At 37.2% G+C, this 24,385-nt stretch overlaps 7 protein-coding genes and 1 long non-coding RNA gene across 10 annotated transcripts; 3 read left to right on the forward strand and 5 right to left on the reverse strand.

The window, feature by feature from the left end:
- Nucleotides 1-704: 704 nt before the first annotated feature.
- LOC149731827 (4-galactosyl-N-acetylglucosaminide 3-alpha-L-fucosyltransferase FUT6-like) lies at nucleotides 705-3,099 on the reverse strand. Its single transcript, XM_089885155.1, has 3 exons — nucleotides 2,703-3,099; nucleotides 2,231-2,459; nucleotides 705-2,157 (listed from the first exon to the last, which is right to left on the reverse strand). The coding sequence occupies exons 1-3, from the start codon at nucleotides 3,068-3,070 to the stop codon at nucleotides 1,549-1,551; spliced, it is 1,206 nt and encodes a 401-aa protein (XP_089741281.1). The 5' UTR covers nucleotides 3,071-3,099; the 3' UTR covers nucleotides 705-1,548.
- Nucleotides 3,100-5,070: 1,971 nt separating this feature from the next.
- Nucleotides 5,071-7,362, reverse strand: LOC149731828 (4-galactosyl-N-acetylglucosaminide 3-alpha-L-fucosyltransferase FUT6-like). Its single transcript, XM_089885171.1, has 3 exons — nucleotides 6,905-7,362; nucleotides 6,368-6,590; nucleotides 5,071-6,005 (listed from the first exon to the last, which is right to left on the reverse strand). Exons 1-3 carry the CDS (start codon nucleotides 7,318-7,320, stop codon nucleotides 5,604-5,606), a joined length of 1,041 nt encoding a protein of 346 aa, XP_089741297.1. The 5' UTR covers nucleotides 7,321-7,362; the 3' UTR covers nucleotides 5,071-5,603.
- Nucleotides 7,363-9,661: 2,299 nt separating this feature from the next.
- On the forward strand, nucleotides 9,662-10,725 carry LOC149731829 (uncharacterized). Its single transcript, XR_016385725.1, has 3 exons — nucleotides 9,662-9,978; nucleotides 10,050-10,360; nucleotides 10,433-10,725. It is a non-coding gene; the product is annotated as an uncharacterized LOC149731829 (long non-coding RNA).
- A 410-nt stretch (nucleotides 10,726-11,135) lies between these two features.
- Nucleotides 11,136-14,936, reverse strand: LOC149731830 (4-galactosyl-N-acetylglucosaminide 3-alpha-L-fucosyltransferase FUT6-like). 2 transcript variants are annotated; one of them, XM_089885157.1, is made up of 4 exons: nucleotides 14,796-14,936; nucleotides 12,565-12,969; nucleotides 12,006-12,228; nucleotides 11,136-11,883 (listed from the first exon to the last, which is right to left on the reverse strand). In XM_089885157.1, the coding sequence occupies exons 2-4, from the start codon at nucleotides 12,921-12,923 to the stop codon at nucleotides 11,278-11,280; spliced, it is 1,188 nt and encodes a 395-aa protein (XP_089741283.1). In that variant the 5' UTR covers nucleotides 12,924-12,969; nucleotides 14,796-14,936; the 3' UTR covers nucleotides 11,136-11,277. The 2 variants fall into 2 exon arrangements, with proteins under 2 accessions (XP_089741283.1, XP_089741282.1); XM_089885156.1 differs by lacking the exon at nucleotides 14,796-14,936 and adding an exon at nucleotides 13,626-14,017.
- Nucleotides 14,837-16,225, forward strand: LOC149731831 (uncharacterized). The gene has a single exon (XM_089885147.1). It carries the CDS (start codon nucleotides 14,837-14,839, stop codon nucleotides 16,139-16,141), a length of 1,305 nt encoding a protein of 434 aa, XP_089741273.1. The 3' UTR covers nucleotides 16,142-16,225.
- Nucleotides 16,226-16,545: 320 nt separating this feature from the next.
- LOC149731832 (4-galactosyl-N-acetylglucosaminide 3-alpha-L-fucosyltransferase FUT6-like) lies at nucleotides 16,546-19,467 on the forward strand. Its single transcript, XM_089885158.1, has 3 exons — nucleotides 16,546-17,322; nucleotides 17,537-17,777; nucleotides 17,877-19,467. Exons 1-3 carry the CDS (start codon nucleotides 17,027-17,029, stop codon nucleotides 18,471-18,473), a joined length of 1,134 nt encoding a protein of 377 aa, XP_089741284.1. The 5' UTR covers nucleotides 16,546-17,026; the 3' UTR covers nucleotides 18,474-19,467.
- On the reverse strand, nucleotides 18,890-20,647 carry LOC149731833 (protein peroxidase GPX7-like). The gene is made up of 3 exons (XM_089885189.1): nucleotides 20,433-20,647; nucleotides 19,672-19,939; nucleotides 18,890-19,259 (listed from the first exon to the last, which is right to left on the reverse strand). Exons 1-3 carry the CDS (start codon nucleotides 20,574-20,576, stop codon nucleotides 19,099-19,101), a joined length of 573 nt encoding a protein of 190 aa, XP_089741315.1. The 5' UTR covers nucleotides 20,577-20,647; the 3' UTR covers nucleotides 18,890-19,098.
- Nucleotides 20,648-22,610: 1,963 nt separating this feature from the next.
- Nucleotides 22,611-24,334, reverse strand: LOC149731834 (28S rRNA/ribosome and sororin micro-cofactor-like). Of its 2 annotated transcripts, none has more exons than XM_089885194.1 (4): nucleotides 24,160-24,334; nucleotides 23,834-23,961; nucleotides 23,380-23,477; nucleotides 22,611-22,780 (listed from the first exon to the last, which is right to left on the reverse strand). In XM_089885194.1, the coding sequence occupies exons 1-4, from the start codon at nucleotides 24,190-24,192 to the stop codon at nucleotides 22,716-22,718; spliced, it is 324 nt and encodes a 107-aa protein (XP_089741320.1). In that variant the 5' UTR covers nucleotides 24,193-24,334; the 3' UTR covers nucleotides 22,611-22,715. The 2 variants fall into 2 exon arrangements, with proteins under 2 accessions (XP_089741320.1, XP_089741319.1); XM_089885193.1 differs by having other exon boundaries at nucleotides 22,611-22,807.
- Between the last annotated feature and the right edge of the window lie 51 nt (nucleotides 24,335-24,385).

Here is a 24,385-nt window from a genome sequence, read left to right on the forward strand (position 1 = left end):
CATTTTAATCCTGTTTTAAACAAATAACAACAGTCTATGGCGGCGCGAGGATGCGATTTTATAATTCTTTGAATGTTGTATGTTTACTAACAAATAGGACGAGCAAATATAATAAAAATGTATCCCATCTTTCCCCCTCTTACTATACATTTATCGATGCCGCTCCTCTGGTTTAGCAAGATAGTTTCTATTGACCCCCGCCCACTTTAGCTCAGGGTAATGCCTTTACTTCTGTCTCAAAAAACAACCACCAAGAACATTGTCTGATTTGTTTAATAGCAGCAAAACAGAACACTCGTGTTATGACGACTCGTCACGCCATCACGCGAGGATAAATTAGTTCATTTAACCAACTCTCACGAACGCTGATAAGGTATGAAAGTCATGACACACGTGTATTAAAACTCAAGGCCTGTTATCGTATATATTATTGTCTCTAAACGTAAACGAAACGTTGTATTTTCCAATCCAAAAATATCAGATTGTTTGGAATTTATGATTAATCAGCCGCTTTCAAACGTCAACTGCAATGCCGCTACCGAAAATAAAGAACCTGTTGTCAATTGTCCAAAGCACGATCACATAATGTGGGTTAATTGTCGAAAACACGATCTGCAGGTGTTCCATTCATCACTTGTTAAATAAAGAAAAGCCGCAGAGCATATTTGAATGGTCCAATGTACGAACAGAAGGACATGCAAGAGCTGGTTGTATAGATTTTCTTATATTTGTAAACCGGGTGTATTGTGTATTACTTGCTACGGTTTACATAGGTTTGAGTTGTGCAAACAGAGAGGCATCTTAAACGATTGAAATTAAACAGTGTTCACAGATAGTGGTGTGTCATAAAAGGTAATTGTTGGGAAGTCGTATATACAGCCGGCTACACCACATATACCGAATACATTAAAACTACAATATAAGAAAAAATGTTAAAATATTCATGCATATTCATATATAAAACTACAACTTGGAGAAGTTTGGCCGCGATTTAAAAGGTAAAAGAAGTTCAAAAAATGCACCACAGAAGTGCTGATATAACAACATATATAATTAAGTACGCGCGCAAAAAACGATAAAGGTGGCTGTACACAGTATCCGGCATGCGAATTCGCCTGCGAAGTCGTTTTACCTATTACCGAGTTCCGCATGCGGCAGGGAAATCCGGACAAAACAGACAAAACGGACGATTTCCGGATACTGTGTACAGCCACCTTAACACGGCAAAAAAAAACGCAATAAAAATGATAATCATAAAAGCCAGAACTATCTATTGGCAAAGCGGCGTTATAGACCTCATATACGCTATGTGTCTATATATAGTATGGTACTGTTGAGGAAAATGGGGGAACACCTTTAGCACATATTATCCAAACACGGTTTAATAGTTCTTGGAATGTTCGTTGTTTACTACCATGGGGAAACGAAAAGGTGTCCCATCTTCCCCACCCTACTTATATCCAACCATGCAACCTTTTAATGTAAAACAGATTTGTTATGAGCAGAAGTTTAGTAAAAGCATTAATTTTTAACTGATGAAAGTTCGTATTAAGCGAGGCACCCTTCACGGTCTGAGTTCATAAATGTTTCAGTTAAAGATGGAATGATTTTAGTTTCTTTGTTAGAAGTCAATTTTTCGCATAGACTTTTCGGAGGACGCTGAATATCCAAGTCCGGGTATCGTTCCTGCGTCATTCGGATCATCTTTTTATCTGTCATTGTCTCGTCCTCTCTCCAGCGAAAGTATTTTCTGTACTCATCGTCGTTTTTATCGAGGAATTGCAAATACTCAGCGAGCTTTGCTGGGCTATCGAAGTCGTCGGTGTGAATGAAGGAATCGAGCGGAGCAACCGACAACACGTCTTCTTTTGTCGGACCCCAAACCACTGGAACCATATCGTTTCTTAGAGCGTTGTCCCAAAACTTTTCCGTGATATAATCGCGACAATGTATCGCGTTCTCGAAAGCAAAATAAAACTTATGTTCTTTGATTGAAGGCGGATAAATCATTGGGAAAGATTTTGGAATCGATTCAGTTCCAGGAAAACACCGTCCTTGTGTCGTAATGTTTACGATTCCCCTCGCTACAATTTCCTTGAAGTATTTCATGCGAGCCACGGCACCCGGCATGCCTTCGCATTTGCTGACGGCCCAAAACTGTGAATAATACAAAGTTACTTATCAAACTGCTGTGATGGTATACGGTATAATTAAAAGGTCTTTCTCTTACCGCGGTTTTCGTTTTGTGCTGCAGTATTTCGTCAACGACGTGTTTTCCTTTTGCGACAAAGTCCAAGGTATATCCTCTGTAGCCGTAACCTCGAAAAACGTCAGCGTTTTGTCTGTACGTCCACGTCCAGTTAAAGAAACCGCCATCAAACTCGCGTAGGTCACGTCCTTCCATTTGAAGAATACCTGGGCCCTCTGCCGACCACCAGACGTACAGTTGGTTGGGATCTCTGCCGAACAAAAATTACAGAATAAACAAAACATTTCCAATACAAACATCTCATAATGTTATTTTTGTCTCAAACGTTCTGGCCTAAAACAAAATATCTACTACCAAATATGTCAAGAAAAAAGAATGAAAACATGTCTCATCTTGCCCCAACCAACCACATGAGCATGTATGCGGTCCATCATCCCATTCAATACAATATATTGAGTATGTCATGAGCCCATGTATGTATAGACTATTGTACCTATAATGCCTCCACGGGATTTCGTTTTTAGCGATCACGGTATAGTGAAAGACAACAGCTTTTGCTTGAGTGATTTTGTTTCGATCGTACGTCTGAATACAATCACCCATTGGCGATCCTTCGGGTGGACCAGACGACTTGTCTCCCCATGGCAAACCCCAATAGAGAATCAGAGTTCTGTTATCATTTCCCTCCATTGTAAAATCCGATGAAAATTGCTCGACTCTGCTTTCAGTATAGGAAATTTGATCCGGTATTGTTTTCTCCAGCGAAGTCGGCTTTACTGTAAGCCAGATATAGCAAACGGTACTGGCCACACAGAGCACAATTATCAATCGAAAAATAAAACGAATTTTCATTAAAAACATTTTCTGTCGTCTGTCACAATAAACTCATGTAATTATTGCTAGGAAAATATTTATTAAAAAAGGTACAAGAAAAGAGGTTTTAAATTATTCACACGAACTTATATCTGCTCTTATTTCCTTTCTCAGTTTCCGCATTCAGGCTTCCCATGCTGTGTTGTTGCTGCGTGTCCTTATGCTACGTTGTTACAGCTTACAGGCATTATAGTCTTTATTTAGCAATTTTCCCGCCTCTTGTTATTGACTATACTGAATACCCATACGGTTATCTAGGTAGCCTATAATATATAAATAATAGATCTTATATTTTACTCGATTTGTTCAGCGAATTTGCCTCATGTAATATAACAGTCAATCAACCCAAGACTTGAAAACCTATGTATTATTTCAATACACAACCAAACTACTTGTTTCTGGTATGTTGAATACTTGCCTCCAGCAAATGACTGTCAAATGTGGTTCATTTATTTCACTTTAACTTGTATTGTTTTGGTTGATACCCGTATACATGACGTCATCTATTAGTGAACATTTGACTATAAAACAAATTTTATAAAGATATATACTGGAGCCGCTAAAACAAACTCTGGTATATCAGTCTACACTGGCAATACATGCTACCTGACAACACTGTATTATACTGTAATGTTCAAACTGTATCACGGTCGACTGCTCTTAGAAAAGAGGCGTCTGTCCCTCTGACAACTGTTGTGTATAAGTACCTGTAACTTTTATCAGTAAAACAGCTACAAAGGCCTAAGTACTGTTGCGTGTCGTAGCCCACACATCACTGCACATGTTAGTAACGTCAGCCAGCGGTAGAACAGAGTCAATTAATACACCCACCGCCGTATTATAATATTGTTACATTCTATTGTGTTGCCCATAAAATTGTAGCCGTTATAAAATATCCTTATTGTATACATTCAAGCCAAATTCGTAATTCAAATCCTGAATCCAGGTAAAAATATGATTGTCAGCGGTTGTGTATGAACAATATACGTATAACAAGGATTTAATTTGCGTCTCTTTCTAATAAATTTTTAACGTTTCTTTTTAAAATCGCAGTCAAGACTTCACTTTAACAGGCAGCCCTGGTTCGCTATGTAGCTTTTCAATGTTCATTACCGGTAACTATGCAACGTGTTCAACATATACAGTTTTAGGAACTCGTCAACGGTTAGCAGATATTTTGTCGTTGCTAAATGAATTAATTCGTTAATATAACAACCAAAATAAGAGCGTTGTGACGTAGTAGCACAGGATGTGTAAAGTCCAACTTCAATACAATAAATGCCCAAACAAGAGAGCACAGCTCAAACGAGTTAGGGCGTAAATTAGAGTATAGCAAAAGGCCGCCTGTATTAAAAGCATGTATTAGTTTCTTCATAAATCCGCTGCTATTTTTATTTAACCAAAATATTTTCGATGTATAATCTACGCTAATTGTGTATTTATAGTCAGTGTGACTGTTTCCAATCTGGCACACCCAAACTAGCCGTAAAATAAACATTTGTCCTTTCCTGTTTATGATGGTAGGGCTGGCTCATACTTCTACCTTTTAATGGTTATACAGTAGCGTTGGAGAAGATGGGACACTTTTAGCACACAATTTCCGAATATTCTAAACAATTATTAACGGTCTGTGGGAGTCGTGAGGATGCATTTGAATAACTCTTTTAATGTATTTTTGTTTACTACTTAATAGGACGAGAAATTAGAACGAACAGGTGTCCCATATTCCCCCACCCTAACAGATCAGTATCAAACGAAAACTTTTTACAGACATCTTACTTCACACTTGATTTTTTAACAAACTTGTATTTTCGTCAAAAAAAATATTTTGTTAAATTTACAAATGACATGAGTGATTTGAATGTGAAAATCGCTACACTACGGTTACCACATACGGCGTGCAGCCTTTGTTTTATATGAACCAGAACAGCCGTGAGCGTATAAAGTGGTTATTCTTTTTCTCTTTATACGGACAAAAAGACTTGTAACGCATTTAATAATATTGTATTGAATACCTACAGAAATAAAAAAAAACGACCATTCACAAGCATGCAACAAATTGTAATAAATTGAACTAAAAGGATTCCGATTATATGGCAATTAAAAGCTAAACTGCTTATAGAGTAGGGTGGGGGAAGGTGGGACATCTTTTCATTCCATTTTCTCGTCCCATTTGGTTGTAAACAAAAACATTCTAAGAATTCTTAAACCGTATCCTCACGACTCCCATAGACCGTTATTAATTGTTTAAAAGGCGGTCAGGATGTTTGGATATTATGTGCCAAAGGTGTCCCATCTTCCCCCACTCTACCTTATATTAAATCAGACATTTATCTTGTTCGAAAAGAATAAATTGAGCATTCAGGGAATCAATAATTTTTGTTTCTTGGTTTTCTATCAATCGTTTGCACAGGTTTATAGGAGTTCCTTCGACTGTTATGTTCGGGTATTTTTCCTGCGTCATTCGGATCATCTTTTCATCTGTCATTGTCTCGTCCTCTCTCCAGCGAAAGTATTTTCTTTACTCATCGTCGTTTTTATCGAGGAATTGCAAATACTCAGCGAGCTTTGCTGGGCTATCGAAGTCGTCGGTGTGAATGAAGGAATCGAGCGGAGCAACCGACAACACGTCTTCTTTTGTCGGACCCCAAACCACTGGAACCATATCGTTCTTTAAAGCATTGTCCCAAAACTTTTCCGTGATATAATCGCGACAATGTATCGCGTTTTCAAAAGCGAGGTAAAACTTATGTTCTTTCCACTTCGGTTCAAAGAGCATCGGAAATGGTCTAGGAATGTTTTCTGAGCCAGGAAAACATCCTCCGTACGCAGTGACTTCTAACCCAGCTGCCACAAGTGCTTTATAATATTCCATTCGCTTGTTGGCACCAATCGAACCACCGCAATGACTTACCCCCCAAAGCTGTGGAAATTTTATAAACACTAAATTACCTATATACATAAAGTGTACATTAGGTTGGGATAAGATCTGCATGTTTTCGTTATCTTTCATATCGCTTCCTTTATAAGAGCAATCAATATTTACATAACTGCTATACCCCAATATTCGTGTTTTGCTCCCGACTGCATGACAGATCTTTATGCTAACTGTTATGAACACGATTGGGAAATATGAGATATTATGTGCTGAAGGTATCCTGTCTTACCCCAGAGCACTATATTTAAAAGTGTAAACAATTAATATAGAGTGTTGCTTAAAATTATAATGAATTGAACTGTATGGGTTATAGCTTGTATATACACAACATTCATTCATTAACTTACAGCCATTTTCTTTTTGTGCGAAATTATGTCATTGACTGTTTGAATTCCTTTCGTAACGAAATCCAGTGCCGCCTTTCTGAAGCCATACGTCCTATGCGCATCTGCACTCCTCATGTATGTCCATGTCCAGTTAAAGAAACCACCATCAAACTCAAGTAGAGCTTCGCGACCAAAATTAGCGGGGGCTTCGGCGCACCACCAGACAAAGACCTGATGCTTGTCCCTAAAGATAAAGCACTGTGATGGGATAACATGGAACACCTTAAGCACATAACATCAAAATATTCTGATCGTTTTTTTTTTTGAAGATTTAACAACGGTCTGTGAAAGTCGTGTGAGCGTATACGGTTTTATAATTCTTTGATTGTTCTTTGTTTACTGCTAGAACAAAAGAATTGAACAAAAAGGTGTCTTATAGTCCCTTACCTTATACTATACACAGTTTACAACTATTTGATAACTAGTTTTTCACTTAACTCAAGCTAAAACACAGACGTGCAAAAACATAAAGATACAAATAAACAAACGCATTTATACCTATAATGTCTCCACGGGATATCATTTTTACCGATTTTGGTAAAATGAAATAGAACTGCATCCGCTTCTGGCAATCTGCTTTGGTCATAAGTCACAGAGCATTCAGCACCGAGCCCAGCATCATCATAGCTTGTCCCCCAATACAAAATTAAAGGTTTCTTTTTCGGTGTCGTCGTAGGAGCAGGCTTGCTGTATTGAATAACTTTTGGGGTCGGTTCTTTTAACCCAGTAGGCACAGTTGTAGGGGGAAGGACATCGCTACTTTTCAACTCAATATTGCGTGCAGACTGTTGCCGGGAATAAATTCGTATTGGAATCGTCCTATGGATAACCCACCAGCAAAACAGAGCTGAAACACCAGCACTTATCATGGCTAATCGTTTCCAACGCTGCCGATACTTCATGCTATAGCCCATATTGCAATTGAAATATCTGTGTTGGATTCAGAATGTGGTAAATATGCCTCATGCTTTCGTACAATTATGTTCTATGCTCTATTCTATTCTATTCTATTCTGTATGGGTAAGGTCCGTGAGGACCTTGGGTTTAGGCGAGACTTGGCCCATTACCCCAACACCCTTGTATGTTCTATGCTCACAGTCGTACCAAACATTTAGAAATTAAACTGTAAACCTCATTTATTAATATATACATAAGCCACTAAAAAACATATAGTAGGATGGGGGAAGATGGGACACCTTTTTATTCTATTTTCTCGTTCCATTTGGTGATAAACAAAGAACATCCAAAGAATTACAAAATCGTATCCTCACGGCTCCCATAGACCGTTGTTAATTGTTTAAAATACCATCAGGATATCTGGATATTATGTGTTAAAGGTGTCCCATCTTCCCCCATCCTACTATATTATTATAAACAGTGAGTAGCGTGAAATTATAAACCATATTTAGATATATCCTAATAACTATTCTGTTATAAATCAGTATAAATAAACAAAATAAATTCCAATGATTCAACCAAAAAATTCAACTTTAACGTCGAAAACTAAGCAGTCAAAGTACGTGAAAGCAACCGCAAGGCGTGGGTTAGATTACAACTCATTCTGCTTCTGGAAATCTAAGTGGGAGCGATGCGAATTCTGTCAACGAATTCTGCAAACAAAAGAACCGATCTAGCCAACACGGAAACCCCAGACGCCGGTTATGTTTATTCTGCACTTTTGATTATTCAATCCATCAGCATATGGAAGATGTTTTTGCATATGTTATTCCATATGGGCCTTTTAATGAATTTATATGCTCTACTAAATATGCTAGAACTATATGTTTTGTTTTAAAAACAAACGTCAAAACATTTACTTACAGGATTTACAATAACATATATAGGAGGGTGGGGGAAGATGGGACAAGTTTAGCGCATAATATCCAAATATCCTGATCGAGTTCTAAACAATTAACAACAGTATGTGGGAATCGTGAGGATATGGTTTTATTATCTTTGAATGTTTTTGTTTACTATCACGTGGGACGAAAAAATAGAACAAAAAAGCTGTCTCATCTTCCCCCACCCAACTATATAGTAGGATTGGGGAATATGGGACACCTTTTCATTCTGTTTTCTCGTCCTACTTGATAGTAAAGAAAGAACACTCAAAGAATTATAAAACCATATCCTTACGACTTCCATAGACTGTTGTTAATTGTTTAAAACACGGTCAGGAGATTTGGATATTTTGTGCTAAGGGTGTCCCATCTTCTCCCACCCCACTATACTCTTACCATAACACATATTTATACGTCTACAGCTACACTGCAAATTATGCAATTCATAGAACTACAACAATGGTCTAATAGTGATTGGTGCCCAGCAGGAAACAGAAAATTGCTCCAAAATTTAAAAACATCGTAAACGATAAAAACGGGCGTCATGACGACGCAAACAGCAAGAGCTATATAGTTTGTTTTAGTTATTCGTTAAAATTACCATCTTAATAGCACGGTGTGAAAAGAGTCAACACGTAAACCAACATAATAAAGTGAAAGAAAGTCCAGCGCTGGCTCTTAGTTATTTCAACAAAGATATTTTGAAAATACCGAGCCTTTTATTTAGGGTGACGGAAGATGAGAAACTTATTCATTTTATTTTCTCGTTCCATTTGGGAGTCAACAAAAACATTTAAAGAATTTTAAAAACGTATCCTTACAACTCCAGTAGACTGTTGTTAATTGTTTAAACATGATCAGGGTATTTGGTTACAGTAGGGTGGGGGAAGACGGGACAACTTTAGCACATAATATCCAAATATTCTGATTGTATTTTAAACAGTTAAAAACGGTCATTTGGAGTCGTGCGGACACAGTCTTTTTTTGAATATTCTATGTTTTTTACCAAATGGGACGAGAGAATAGACTGAAAAGTGTCCCATTTTCCCCACCTTACCATATTATGTGCTTAAAGTGTCCCATCTTACCCGGCAGAACTACAAGTCTATAGCACAGTTAATTTCAAATTCCAACCGCAAAATTGAATTACTGCTAGTCTGTTTTATACACCGTATTAAATATTACACGGATCGTTTCTACCTGCCAAACTTTAAATCTTTCAAACAATATCAATTGAGACTATGGTTTCGTTATTAATAGTTTCCGGTAAGTAATCGTTCTAAACTACAGCTTGTATATTGACAACTAGTTAGTAACATACGCGGCTATTGTAATCGACTCTAAAAAAACTTGACGCAAAATGCTCAATCAAGTGCTTGATTGAGCGCGGTTTTTCAATCAAGTCGCTTCAACCGAATCAAATTCGCGTCAAACGTCTAGATTCGAGAGAATCGCTCTCGGACTTACATCAAAATTTGATTCAGAGGAGCGACGCGAGAGAGTCACTCACTTCTTCTCGCTCTTATTACGTCACGCGGGAGCGCGCCAAATTTTAAACGGTCTTGAACAAAGTCTTTAGACTGTGGAAGTGTTACTTAATTCTAAGAGGAATCAGGTGTAATATCGCTTAAGTAAGATGAGAAAAATAACAATGCAGACGCAACATTGGTCAGTAAGTCTTAAATAAAAGTCAGTGTAAAACACGAAAAGAAAACTCGTCAGAAGCTAAAGGTGAGCAATTTTAATACCATTTACAACGGTATGGTCTTACACACTTACTATATCTTTTGTTTAATTAACAGCACTCTAATGTGAAGCAACACCATTATAAATTCAACTATCGACGATAAGATTTCAAAATGGGTCATATATTACAACTCTACTGAAGAAAGATGACAAGCGCACGTTGCTTACCATAAAAGTTAAGTATGCATTTGTGTTTTTATATACAAAGTGGACATAGCATTATGTAATAGCATCCAAATACAAAACCATATTTTATGTTTTTAGACTTAGGCGTCAAGACAACTGATTTTCCGAACTACCATCGTTTATACGAATGAATTACCGTCAACAGGGAATGTGAAAATTAGAACGTCGTTAATTCAAATTGGTGAGTATCAAGTAAACTTATGTCGGAAAGGGTGTGTGGACTTATTCATTTAACTTGCTGCTTTCATTACAGACTGAATGTGATGTCAAGTGGAAACGTTTATGAGGGAGAAGTCCGTTCAACGTTTAATAAAGGAGAGAATTTCTTATCTGCGAGCTTTACTACTTCATGCCTCAGCAATACCCCTGGGAATACGACGTTTTGACAGTCGTTTATGAACCACATTTTCTATCTTTTGTTGTGTTTTATGTTCCTTCCTATTTGTTGTCTTTCATTGCGTATAATTTTCCACGTCAACACTTTATCTGCAGTGTTTATAATAACTTGTGTATGCTGTGCCAATTAAATAAAAAATACAAAACAAACATTTTTCACCCCAGAAATATATATGTAGAATTTTTCATACAAATCAAGTTTAAATCAAAATTTGATTGAGATCGGCCCATTTTAATGCTAAAAAATCGCTGAAACCGAGCGAAATTTTGACGTAAATTTGATTTAAAAAATTGCGTCAAGCACTTGATTCAAAAATTTTGGGTCAAAATTTGGTGTTGAGCGGATTTGATTGAAATTTGATTAAACTTTTTTTACAGTGTGCCAACCTATAAATAGAATCAGTTATTTCGTTTGTGTACTGCTATGTTGGATATGTTGATAGCTTTATTCTGAAAAAAAAATCGACGAACGTAGAAACCGCGATGTCATTATACTACCTATAATAACTAATGCCTATGTGGTCCATGGCAGCTAAACTGACAAAACAAACTAATCCGTGTGTCGTATATATCTACGCAAAACAATTTAATCACGAATAAAATAATTAAACATGTAGTTTTATGTATAATATAAATTATAAACTGTGTTATGCGAGTGTGAAAAATATGATTGCTTGTTTTTTATGAAATGTTTTTTTATGATTATGAAAGGCATTCCGGTCTCTCAGAAGTGATAAACTCGTCTGTAACAGATGGAATGATTTTGGTTTCTTCGTTTTCAAGAAGTCTGGTGCATAGGCTTTTCGGCGTCAGTTCAATATTTAAGTCCGGGTATCGTTCCTGCGTCATTCGGATCATCTTTTCATCTGTCATTGTCTCGTCTTCTCTCCAGCGAAAGTATTTTCTGTACTCATCGTCGTTTTTATCGAGGAATTGCAAATACTCAGCGAGCTTTGCTGGGCTATCGAAGTCGTCGGTGTGAATGAAGGAATCGAGCGGAGCAACCGACAACACGTCTTCTTTTGTCGGACCCCAAACCACTGGAACCATATCGTTCTTTAAAGCGTTGTCCCAAAACTTTTCCGTGATATAATCGCGACAATGTATCGCGTTTTCAAAGGCGAAGTAAAACTTATGTTCTTTCCACTTCGGTTCAAAGAGCATCGGGAATTGCCTTGGAATGTTTTCCACGTCAGGGAAACAACCTCCAAACGTGGTAATGCTCAAACCAGCTGCAACGAGAGCTTTGTAATATTCCATTCGTTTTATTGCTCCATTGGTTCCACTGCAACGGCTTACACCCCAAAGCTGGAAACAAGTTATAATTTCAGCCCAATTCTACATTTAATGTTTAAAGTTTAGCAAAATGCCCCCAACTAAATCACATCGTACAATAAATAATCTTGACTGTTTAAGCTAAAGATACTTACAGCCATTTTCTTTTTAAAGGATATTACGTCATCGATTGCCTTTTTCCCTTTTTTAACAAACTTCAAAGCTCCGTCCCTGGATCCATAATACCGTAATACATCAGCTGATCGCTTGAATGTCCATGTCCAGTTAAAGAAGCCACCATCGAACTCTCGTAGGCCGTTCCTCCCGAATAACCTTGGTCCTTCCGCGCACCACCAGACAAAGATTTGTCTTTTGTCTCTAAACAATTCAAGTAAATGCAGCTTATCAACACAGCAGTCAAGTTTGTATTGTGCAAAAACAAAATATTGCTACTTACAGTAGGGAGAGAGAAGAAGGGACACTTTTAGCACATAATGTCCAAATATCTTTAACAATGAACAACGGTCTTTGGGAGCCGTGAGGATACGGTTTTATATTTCTTTACATGTTCCTTGTTTACTACCAAATGAGACGAGAAAATAGAATGAAAAGGTGTCCCATCTTCCCCTACCCAACTATATTTAGCGCTACTTTTACACTACTCCGAACAAAAATATACTAAATTATTGAAACTAAAAAATGTGAAAAAGTAACCTGTAATGTTGCCATGGTATTTGGTTTCCATTAATCGTAGTGTAGTGAAACACAACTGCTATGGCGTCCGATATTTTGCTTCGGTTGTACGTTAGTGTGCATTCATCCATTAAACTCCCTTCTTCTGGCCCATTTATGCCCCATGCTTTGCCCCAATACAAAATAAGCGGCGACTTTTTCGAAGCTGCAGCAGTTGTGCTTACTGTGTCGGGGCGTAACTCGTCTATTTTGTTTGTTTCTAATATTTCTTTACTGGTTTCTTGTGTTGTGCTTTCCGCATTAATCCAGCTCCATAAAAAGTACAATGTCAACAATATAATGCTTGCTGCAGCTACTTTGACCAACTTTCGATTTATCATTGTTGGTTTGTAACTTGAACGAGTGATTATATAACCACTGCTGCACCTAAATAGTTTAAGGGTTAGATTATATATTGTTATTCTCTTTTATAATCTGATTAAGTAGTATACAAAGAATTATAAAACCATATCCTCACAACTCCTATAAACCGTTGTTAATTATTTAAAACACGATCCGGATATTTGATTATTATGTGCTAAAGGTGTCCCGTCTTCCCCCACCCTATAGTATATCTTTTTAAAACGGTATACACCATAGCCTAGCCTACTCATTAAACTACAACTTTCGTCTTCATCATTCCCCTCTCTGTTTGCACAAGCCAACATATGTAAACTGTTCCAAGTAATAAACAATGCCCTGTCCTTTTATACCTGCCTTTTCCTATTTGCAAAACTCAACACATGTGAACCGTACCAGGTAATAAACAATATACACCCAGTTTTTCAAACAGAAAAGCTAGATAGCTGGCTCTCGCTCATCCTACTGTTAAATCTCAAAAATTATCTAATCTAAAACAATTATCTAATTTCTGAAGAGCGTCCCGCCCATAAAATTTATCACTATGAGTATAAACGCGATCGAAACGAGAGGAAGGCTTAGGAATGACTTAGTATATAACTGATGGATAGATTATTCAAATACACTTACAAATAGCCTACAGCATTAACCAGCGTGTAACCTTTTAACAAAAGGAAATTTACTTCTATTTATCTCTTTTCTTTTGCAATATTATCACCTGTAATTCAACCTCGCTACATTGCCAATTGTTTTATAAAAGGTAATCCTGAAAAGTATAAGGATACGCACAGTGTCATTACAAGTAACATATATAGCAGGGTTGGAAAGATGGGACACCTTTAGCACCCATCTTCCCCCACTCTTATATACTAGCTGTTGAGATTAATGCCGTTATGGTTCACTGAATCCAAACGAAAATGCAAAGGAGCTGAAACGTTTTATATACAAGAAGCAAACTGTCGAACAGCTATACTCGGTTTATTGTTCAATCTGCTACATATTTAAAATAAATATCCATGTTAACCCGATATAGTACTATCCGCATAACCCAGGCAACATTTCACTAGAATAATATGACCGGATGTCGTTTACTACATGATTAATATATCACTTCCTTACTATCATAACAATACAAGCTTTAGATGGATAACAGCGATAAATCTATACGTTACCAAATAACTATAACACATAGCATAATAAATCATATAAAAACAACCGGTATAACGTATGTAAAGCGTGTATAGCCTAACTTTCTCGCGGTAATCCACCCTCGCAAATGTTCACCGAAGCATATAATTGTGTATAGGGGCATTATTTTACCTTTTACTATGATATAGTGGGGTGGGGGAAGATGGAACACCTTTTTATTCTGTTTTCTCGTCACATTTGGTAGTAAACAAAGAAAAGTCAAAGAATTATGAAACCGTATTCTCACGACACCCATAGACCGTTGTTAGTTGTTTAAAACACGATCAGGATATTTGGATATTCTGTGCTAAAGGTGTCCCATCTTTCCCCACCTTAATATACCAGAAGTGTTCCACCAAGGGAAATCTGCGATTTTATGGCTTGGCTTGCAAAGGTAGAAAGCATACATTGGCGTTATAATATTCGCTGTTATTCTATATGTAAGGTTAGGTAGGCTATATAGCTTGGAGATCGGTATTTACAAACTTTAGATTGTACTGCTGTTGTAAAATTCGATACCGTTAGCGCCTAAATCCCATATTTCCTGATTTTTAACAATTAGCAACGTTTATTTTCGAGTTGTGAGGTTTTATAATTCTGAAAATAGTCTTTGTTCACTACAAAATGGGTAGAAAAAAAGAGAATGAAAACACGTCCCTTCTTACCCCACCCTACTCAACGCTGTCCAGTAACGTGAAATAACTACATGAGTTTGGTAATGACGTTGATGTTTCCGCTTTCCCTACGTAACCACTTGCGTATCTACTGCACTACATTTCCACAGAGAATTTCAATGCATGTAGAAGTATCTTGTATTGCCTGTCAAGTAAATCAACTCCTTTCAATGAACATATCTGGCTTGTCTGACTCGTTTGAATGGGCGTCGTATACGTATGCATCTGAGCACAGGATGTATCCTCCTTTACTGTTTTTTTTTCTACCACGCATTACATTTTCCAAGTACAGAGAAGTTTTGACGTTACATGAGTCAACGATGTCAAGTCAACAGATTTTATTGAGCGAACAAACAACAAATTACGCCGAAAAATCGTTCACAGAAATGCCTGTAGTGAAAAACATAAGTGTTCAATTCAACTTGCATCTTCTGAACAGTAGGATTGCAGAACAAATTATTATTACAGTTTTGATCATCAGCAGTTTGTATCTCTCGCTTGCATGTCTTGCATATTCATCAAAATATTTTAACTTGAACCCAAAGTTGAAACATTCAAACCTCGCTATATGCTTTGTTTCTTGCTTACTATTTCCGCAGTGCATTTGGTTCGAGGCAGAAGTGTTTTTAACCCCAAAAACAGAAATGTTTTGCGTAGCTTACACGGTGATAAACGCAACAATTGGAACAATTACGAGAACTATCATATACATGGTGTTGTGGTGGCGTCAGTATGCCTTGTATCAACACCAACTTGAATATTTGCTTTCACGTTTTATTCGAATGGTCAGTCGCTCAACTTTTGTTGGAATCTTTACTTTCGCAGCTGTGCAGATCGTAAGCTTATCGCTCGTCCCACAAGAGGTTATTGACAGCAGTTGTAGAAGTTGTGAGATACCTGCTATCCTTGGAGTAATACTTCCGATGGTCTTCACGATTTCGTCGCTCTTTCAAGTTGTCCTGTTGGCGCTTACGTTGTATCCCATCATACTACACATGCTTCGCGACAAAACCACACCAAGCAATATTCGTATGGACTCTGTTGTCTTGAGACTCGCATGCTGCACAGGCGCTTGCGTTTTCTGTGACTTTGTGTTTGTTCTTAGCATTAGATTGAAACCACAAACGTCATCCTACAATCTCATTCCTGTATTGTATGGATACAACTCTCTGTTCAACTCAATCGCAGCACTATGCTCGTTTGCGGACTACAAGACCCGTCTATTTCCTTTTCGATACGAAAAAGCTTATCAGCCCCGTTTTAACAGGAATAACATTCCCACTCAAGCAGAAGCAAGCATCACACCCTATGAGCTGGAATATTCAGTGGAAATTTAACCTAAGAAACAAGTGCTTTACTGTAATATTTGTAAAAATTTTTACCGTGCCGTGTTCGTTTAATACATTTTAACTGATTTTTAATGTTTCATCGGGGTTATTATAAACTGTGAGCGAGAATATGCACGAACGTTGAGAAATGACGAGGAAAGTCCAAAATGTAGGCTAGTATACGCATGAAATTGTACTCGTTTATTATTAGTTGGGTATCTAGTTAGAAAGGTCGTTTGTATCATCATTGTACGTTATGTGTTCACTCATTTTTAATTAGTAGCGTTACGCAAGGGCCCAGAGCAATCGTCCCCTAAACGGAAACTAAAGTTTATATTACTTCTATGTAACCAGCGGAGCGTGACGCTGAAAACAACGTCATTGGGTCATTTATTTTGCAAAATACGTCATGTAGTACAGGTGTAGTACAAAGTAGTTCTCTACTTATTTGGTGTCACAGAGTAAAAAACATTTATAATATGTTATTGCAAAGAGATATGGCTTGTACAATAAACTGTAGAAGAGAAACAGCACGAGTTAATGATCAAAACTGTGTCTGTTTATTTTCAAGTTTGTGAACCGAACCAGACGGTGAGACGGATACCTAGAAAACGTGTCGACGTGAGAGAAATGGCAGCCTGGTATGATGGACACCAATACCTATAGTATAGGAACTGTGCTTAGCAAAACGGAGGTTTAAGAAAAGCAATGGTATTGAAACTCAGTGTAAGAAGAAATGTGATGGTGCTGCAATAAAATCTGTTTAAAGTTAAAACACGAAGATTACATAATACAGACGACTTTATATTATTGTAAATTTGTAATTATAATGGTTTAAACAGGTAGTGTTCTTAAGCGAATTATGTGCTAGGTTTATAACATTGCAGAGTTAAAATGCAACCTAAGGGTTACATACTCTGTTTTGGTGTGATTGCTGTATTTGGATGTGCTGTTGAAATCTGTTACTTGTTTCTGCTGTCCGATTACTCGATAATCCCTTTTTGGGGGCATAGGAAAACAGGGGTCGTACTTTTCTGGGCACCGCCGCCAGGTCCGTGGCCTCCAGAGGGAATGAAATTAGGCCGCCAATGTGTTATTACATATGACCGTGAACAGCTGCGACGTGCAGACGTGGTTGTATTTCATCACAGGAGTATAGCACCTAAAGATTTACCGTGGAAGCATTTTAGGTACGGTTTTGGTTTGTTGTTTTTATGAAAAATATAGCTCTCACTGTAAATATAGTCTATATTGCTTACAAATGTCCGCATTTAAGTTTAAGTTAAGTTATTTAAAACTACCTAAAATGTTAACACAAGTAACGCTTGGTTCAAGCTTTGTGAAAACATAGAACAGAGGAAAACTTTGTGAAAATTTGGACCCAGTTGTGTTGTTTTGTCACAGGCGTTCGGAGCAGTTGTTTGTTTGGTGGACATCCGACAGCCCCGGGAAAGTAAAACATGACCTTGGGTTGTCCCTTGCCGAGCTACGTGGGTTCGACAATGGGTTCTTTAACTGGACGATGACATATTTGCACGACGCTGATGTCGTTCGTAGTTATGGCTATCGTGGTGATCTTCTCAATGACGTAACCAAAGGAAAATCGGTGGTAGACGACATCATATCCCAAAAGAAACAAGTTGCGGTAATTCTTAGTAAAACCTAATTTAAAGCAGTTATTGTTGTGCATACAAATGACCAATTTAAATCTGTTTGAAACTTATTGTTTAAAACCATCATTCAGATGTGGATGACCAATCAATGCAATGGTTCACAGCTTGCCATGATGCGCGAGTCGTATGTTAAGGAGCTTCAAGAATCGGGGTTGAAACTGAACGTTTACGGAGATTGTTTGGGCAGTCATAATACCGCTCACCCCTCTGAGCAAGAGCTGAAATCTCACAAGTTTTACTTGGCCTTTGAAGATGCATTTCACTGTCGCGAATATATCACAGAAAAGTTTTGGGACAATGCTCTAAGAAACGAAATGGTCCCAGTGGTTTGGGGTCCGATTAAAGATGACGTGTTGTCGGTTGCTCCGCTCGATTCCTTCATTCACACCGACGACTTTGATAGCCCAGCAAAGCTCGCTGAGTATTTGCAATTCCTCGATAAAAACGACGATGAGTACAGAAAATACTTTCGCTGGAGAGAAGACGAGACAATGACAGATGAAAAAATGATCTTCGAACTAAAAGAAAAGTACCCAGACATAGAAGCACAACAACGTTCAGCAAACTTATGTCAAAAAGAAATGAAAAACACCGGATATAAAGTAATCCCGTCCATCGTAGACGAATTCTTTGTTCGCAACAAGCTAGAATGCTCAGAATATACTTAACGTAGCGAGTATAAACACCAACAGACGTCAAGCAGTTTCCACGCATCTAATATTAGTGAAACACTACAAGCACGCAGTGTGCATGTTTTTATTATGCAATTTCGTACAATTTTAGCAATGATATAGTTGTTAGCGAAATAATCCTTTAATTTAGCACTGTAAAGATCGAGTTTGAACGAGTTATAGTTTTTATGGTTGCTATTCTTGATGCATTTTTAAATTTTTATACTGTATAAAACATATTCGCTATGTATCACGCTATTCATTTAAATGGTACACGGTTTCGTCTATATCTACTGTACACAGAACTATAATGTCTCATCTTACCCCACCGTACAAAACAGGGCGTTTTATAAAGAGTAAGCTGTGACAACGCTTATACCAAGGTTACTACATGTACTATAAACACGTATGTATATATATCTTGCAATCTTTATTTCTCTGTTTGCTTATGTTTACATATATTTTACACATACACGGCAATATCTTTTGGTTACAATAACCGTTAAAACTGCATGCAATAAGCGGAATAACAGCTTCCGTAAATCACGCCCACAAAACACACGTCTCCGCTGCCGAATGAGAACTTTCGTTCATTATAATTCCTTGGTTGACTTTGTAGCATTTATAACTCCGCGTGAGTGTTCTTCAATTTTTGAATTGCTTTTAGAATTTCGTCCTTCACTTGGCTAACACTTGTGGATGGCCCCCACTCATTTATCACGTTGCCCGATCCGTCCAGCAAATATTTCCAGAAGTTCCACTGAGGTTCTTGCCCCGTGCTTCCTGCAAACATCGTAGTTATAATAATGTATTGATGGAGCATTATAAAAAAACTATGTAGATTTTTAATTAAATTTCCGAACGACGCACTTTATTTTATTTGCCATTTTATTATTGTATTGTTTTTAAAGTTCTGTGTCCATGCAGTATGTAAAACCGCGTGGAATTTTATTAATTAATTTATTTATTAATAAAAAACTATTACACGGTACGTCGTTGCGATATTTAGTAGGATGGGACACTTTTTCATTATATTTTCCGTCCCATTTGGTAGTTAACAAAGAAAATGCGAAGAAATTATCCTCACGACTCTCATTAACCGTTGTTAAGTGTTTAAAACACGATCGGGGGTATTTGGATAATATGTGCTTAAGGTGTCCCATCTTCCCCCACCCTACTGTATTCGCATACTCACTTCTCAAGAATTGGTATGCAGGATGCGCGTCTCTGTCTCTCACGTCTATCTTGGCGAAAATAGGAAAGCTAGCTTTGTATTCGCTGCTTGCAAACTCCTGTATATCATGGTTGTCGTGTGGTTCTTGTTCTCCGAACTGATTACACGGGAAAGCAAGGACTGTGAACGGCTGTTCCTTTTGCACAAGCTCATTCTGCAGTGCAGTTAGTTCCTTATAATGTTCGTCTGTGTACCCGCACTCGCTGGCAACATTAACAACGAGTGAAACCTGGAAATGTAAAGACATGATTACTGAACCACAAAACAGAATTGTGTGGAAAGATTACTGTTGTTTGTTGTATGTTTTGACCTATCTCCTTCCGTACTGAGGCAATTTGTCTGGCCCACATTTATTTAATGTAAACACGGCACTTGGGTACGAAACTGTCTCTGGTTCTCGTGGTTCTGTTTTAATCCATAAAAACACACATTATGTATCACAGTAAGTAGCATTCAACTATTTTACTATAGATCTACCTCGCCTTTGCCAACTACGACACGCAGGGCATAATAAAACGAGTATGGTTTCCGCTTATGGGCTTATGCCAGACGTTCTGTTGCGTTCTCTGAAGTTTATGGAGAAATGTTTAATCCAGATACACAATTGTTTAATTATAGTATAGTAGCATGTGTATACTATGACTTCATAGTACACATCATTCGGTTTCTCATTAAGTATTCCAACCAACCGTTTCTCACATAATTAAAATAGGGGACTTTACCTTTCCGATGTATTTCTTCAAGGAAACTGTTTCCCCGTCAAAAGTTTTTACATTGTAATCGTAAAATCCATTGTGCTTATTCTCACTAAACACACCAAACAGTGGGGCCAACAAAACCAAAACCCGCAGAACCTCCCTTGCCATTCTGAATTACGCCAATGTTGTCACACACACCAATCAAGAATCTTACTGAGCGCACTACACGCTTGACGAAGCAGCGTGCGCCTTTTCTTGCACTGCCTTTTTCTCACAACTACTACGAGCGCCGCATTCGCACATAGTTGCGACTAAAGAAAGGTTTTAGGAGGATGTAAACAGTGAGCGTTTCGCTATCGCATTTGTTTGCAGTGTATAACAGTTCTAAATTATCATTGGGTGTCAGTTGTATTTACAAATTAAAAATATTATCGCTCACAGAGTATACAGTATTCGAAACACCGAGTATCACAAAAAGATTTCTCCTATAACTTTATTCCTTCAGGTTGAAACATGTCCTGATAGTTGTTTAAAATTGTAGTTAAATATGATTAGTCTGAGAAATGGGCCGCTGCTTTTCAGCACTCTAGCGGACCATGTGAATACCACAGACGCTCGTGGGAAGCTTACAAATCACCAAACTGCAACTGAATAACTGGAAGATGCGACTTGACATCCTTCATTCACCATATAAGGTATGTTGCTCTCACAATTACATCTCTTCGTACTTGATTCACAAGTACAAAATAAATTAAACTAAAACAATATACGACGTTTGCCCATCGCGTATATGCTACGGGTGCGAGACTCGATGCTGCTACCATTGTGGACGCGTGTTTTCTAGGGCAAGACACATAACAGAAATTGCTTTAACATGGTTGTTTCTAACTGGTTGTTTAAATTAACATTCATTAAATAGTTATAAAAAAATCGAAAAAATAATCACCCACGAAGTTACATATGTGGTAAAAACTTGGATTTGTAAGTACGCATAAACTTACGTACCCGTTTCTCCACATGCACAAGAACCATCCATCTAGGACGTAGCGCCTTCCTAATAATATCTCTTATTGCTATCCCGAGACACCCAAGCCGCCACTTTTCTATAATAATAAAAGTGCGACGTATATCAACGACGTCGACAATGATATCGGCGGGTGTTGTTACTTTGATTTTCTCCGTAGTAGTAAAGTGTATATGGAATCCACATGTTTTGCACGTTTCGATGAGCATAAAAACGGTCCACGTTGAACTTGTAAGACCCGCTGTGATGCGAAACCGTGCAAGCATCTGTCCAGAACTTAAGCTTTAGTGAGGTGAGGGAAATGGGACGAATTTTAATTATATTTTCTCGTCCCATTTGGTTGTAAACAAATAACGATTAAGGATAATGAAACTGTGTTCTCACGACTGCTATATAGACTGTTGTTAATTCTTTAAAATATGGGATATTATAGGCAATAGGTGTCCCGTCTTTCCCCGCCCAATAATACAAGAAACATATAAATATGCGACGAACGCAGTAGGTAAAGTAAAATGTTACAGATTGAAAAGTTACAAAATATTTTACTTAATTATCCATTTGCTGCTCACAAGTTAGAATCCCCTTACCAGTAAACTTATACTAAAGAAATATCCACGCGGTTCCAAGCCATAACTGATTAAAACATCGCATAACAACGTATCATCAGTAAATAGGGCAATGCAACTTTACAACAGCAGACTGTTTCTTAGTTTGAAGTTTTTAAATACATCTACGCGATTGTACACTACAAGCAGCGTCGTGCATTTTCCGCGTAAATGACAACTATGTTAAATTAAGGTGGCTGTACGCAGTATCCGGAATTCGTCCGGATTTTGCTGCCGTATGCGGAATTGGACACGGGTTTGCATACGACTTTGCAAACGAATTCGCATGCCGAATACTGTGTAGGCTACAGCCACCTTTAGTCTGTTTGTTAAATCAATTGCGTAACGACGCATCGGTATTTTTAGAAACCTTTACGCCACTGCATACATTTATTGTAGCGGTTTTTCTGATATTGAAACGTTTTGAAAATATGGGATATTACTTGATAACGGTATCTATCTTACCCTACAGTACTAATTGCCGTCAATGCAGAAAGTTCAATTGCATTTACATTTAAAACAATATAGTCGATGTTTCATTGCAATACATTGCGGCACTTGTACACTAAAACATAGTTGTGTTTGTACTTTTTATTACAAACATCTAAATTAGTGGTGTAACGCCAAAGACCAAAGATGCTCCAATATGAAGAAATGTTCCGAAAAATCAATTTATTGTCAAATTTCATCCGTCATTTCAACATCTTGATCGGTCTTCACATTTTTCTTCACTTTTTTGTTTCCTGCTTTAGAAGTTGAAGTTGAAGCAACTGAAATAATATTAATGGCAATTAATTATAATACATGAACAAATACTATTAATGTCGCAAGCAGGGTAAAATTAAGCAGTAACAACTTTGTTTGTTTATTCATGCTAAGATTTGGTGCTGGTTTTTTTTTTTTTTATTCACCAAATTATGTTGTAGTATGGTTTTACCTGTTGCTTTTTTATATACAGGAACAACATGACCACTGTGGTTCGAATTTTAAAAAACTGATTCCTCCAAATTTGTTTCTCAATAAATTAGCACAGCTTCAGACATTTAGGGTGGGGGGGTTACAAAAATAGTTTAACACCAGCCATACATAGACAAAATCTTCCAAAAAATTAATCACCCACAAAGTAACATACATGGTAATTAAAAAAAATAATAACCCACAAATTAACATACATGATAATTCGTAAGCTGGCACGAGGTGTATGAACGAAAGTAAGTTGCATACATTGCATACAATATAATATTAATTAAATAAACAATTTTCCCGATTGTATAAATACTTGGTACAATAATATGTTGGTTTAACTTTGTTTACATAAACTACAATGAATATGATAACTTACCATCCATTTTGCTTTTTTCTGATTGGTTTCTACGAAGTTGGTTTAATATTTTTCGTTTCTTTTTTCCCGACAAAGTGATGTTGGCTTTACTACATGTCCTGGAAAAAAATACAACAATTTAAACAAAATATCCTTTATTTTATTTATCTCTATATGGGAGGTCCTTCGGTAGGGTACACACAGGAAACTTTGGATTTTGGAAAAAGTTTTTAGGAATCTTTATTTAGTTCATAATAGAGCAAAGGTTCTTAAACTCTTTAAGATTAACTGAAAAAGCCTTCACTCAATTTTTAATTAAAAAGCTCTATTGAACCAGCTCTGAAAAAAGGATTTGTACATCTGATCTGACTTTTATAATTGACGAAACAATTAACCTAAAAAAATGCACAAATTAGACCTAAAAAATGCACAAAAACATATTCATTTTCTGTTACTTGAAATTTTAATTTCTTACATTCGTTTTTTCATCATACCACGTGGCATAATTTCTGCATCTTGTACAGCGCTTTGTTTGAAAGGCAGATTCTTTTTTCGTCGTTGTTTCTGCACCCTTCGCAGTTTACGTAGGTTTTTATACAAAGGCTGCAAAGAAAATGCTTAGGTTAGAATGAAAATAACCCAAAAAACCGCCAACAAAAACAACACATATCATAAATAATACTGTAATAGCAAACCAAGTTCGTTTGTAGCATGCTAAAGTAAGAAATAGTCTGTCTGTAGGGCAAACACGCGTCGATGGTTATCCGTTTACAGAACTGAAAATTACTTTTCATTTCTTACCTGTTTCGGTCTGTTTATCGTAGTCGCAACCATCTCTGTTGGTGAATATACAATACAGCAGAAATAAAAAGTCGATTAACAACTTTCTATGCCAAAATTTGATATGTTTTCGTATTTGTTATTCTAAATAAAGTCCAACGTGTCTGCCTTGTGGAAAATGGGAAACTCCCTTATCCATAAAAATACCATTTCCTTTTAGGACATAGACATCGTACATTTCATATGA

This window comes from Ciona robusta, chromosome 9 (assembly GCF_009617815.1).
Source record: "Ciona robusta chromosome 9, ASM961781v2".
In the NCBI taxonomy this organism is placed as follows: Eukaryota; Metazoa; Chordata; class Ascidiacea; order Phlebobranchia; family Cionidae; genus Ciona; species Ciona robusta.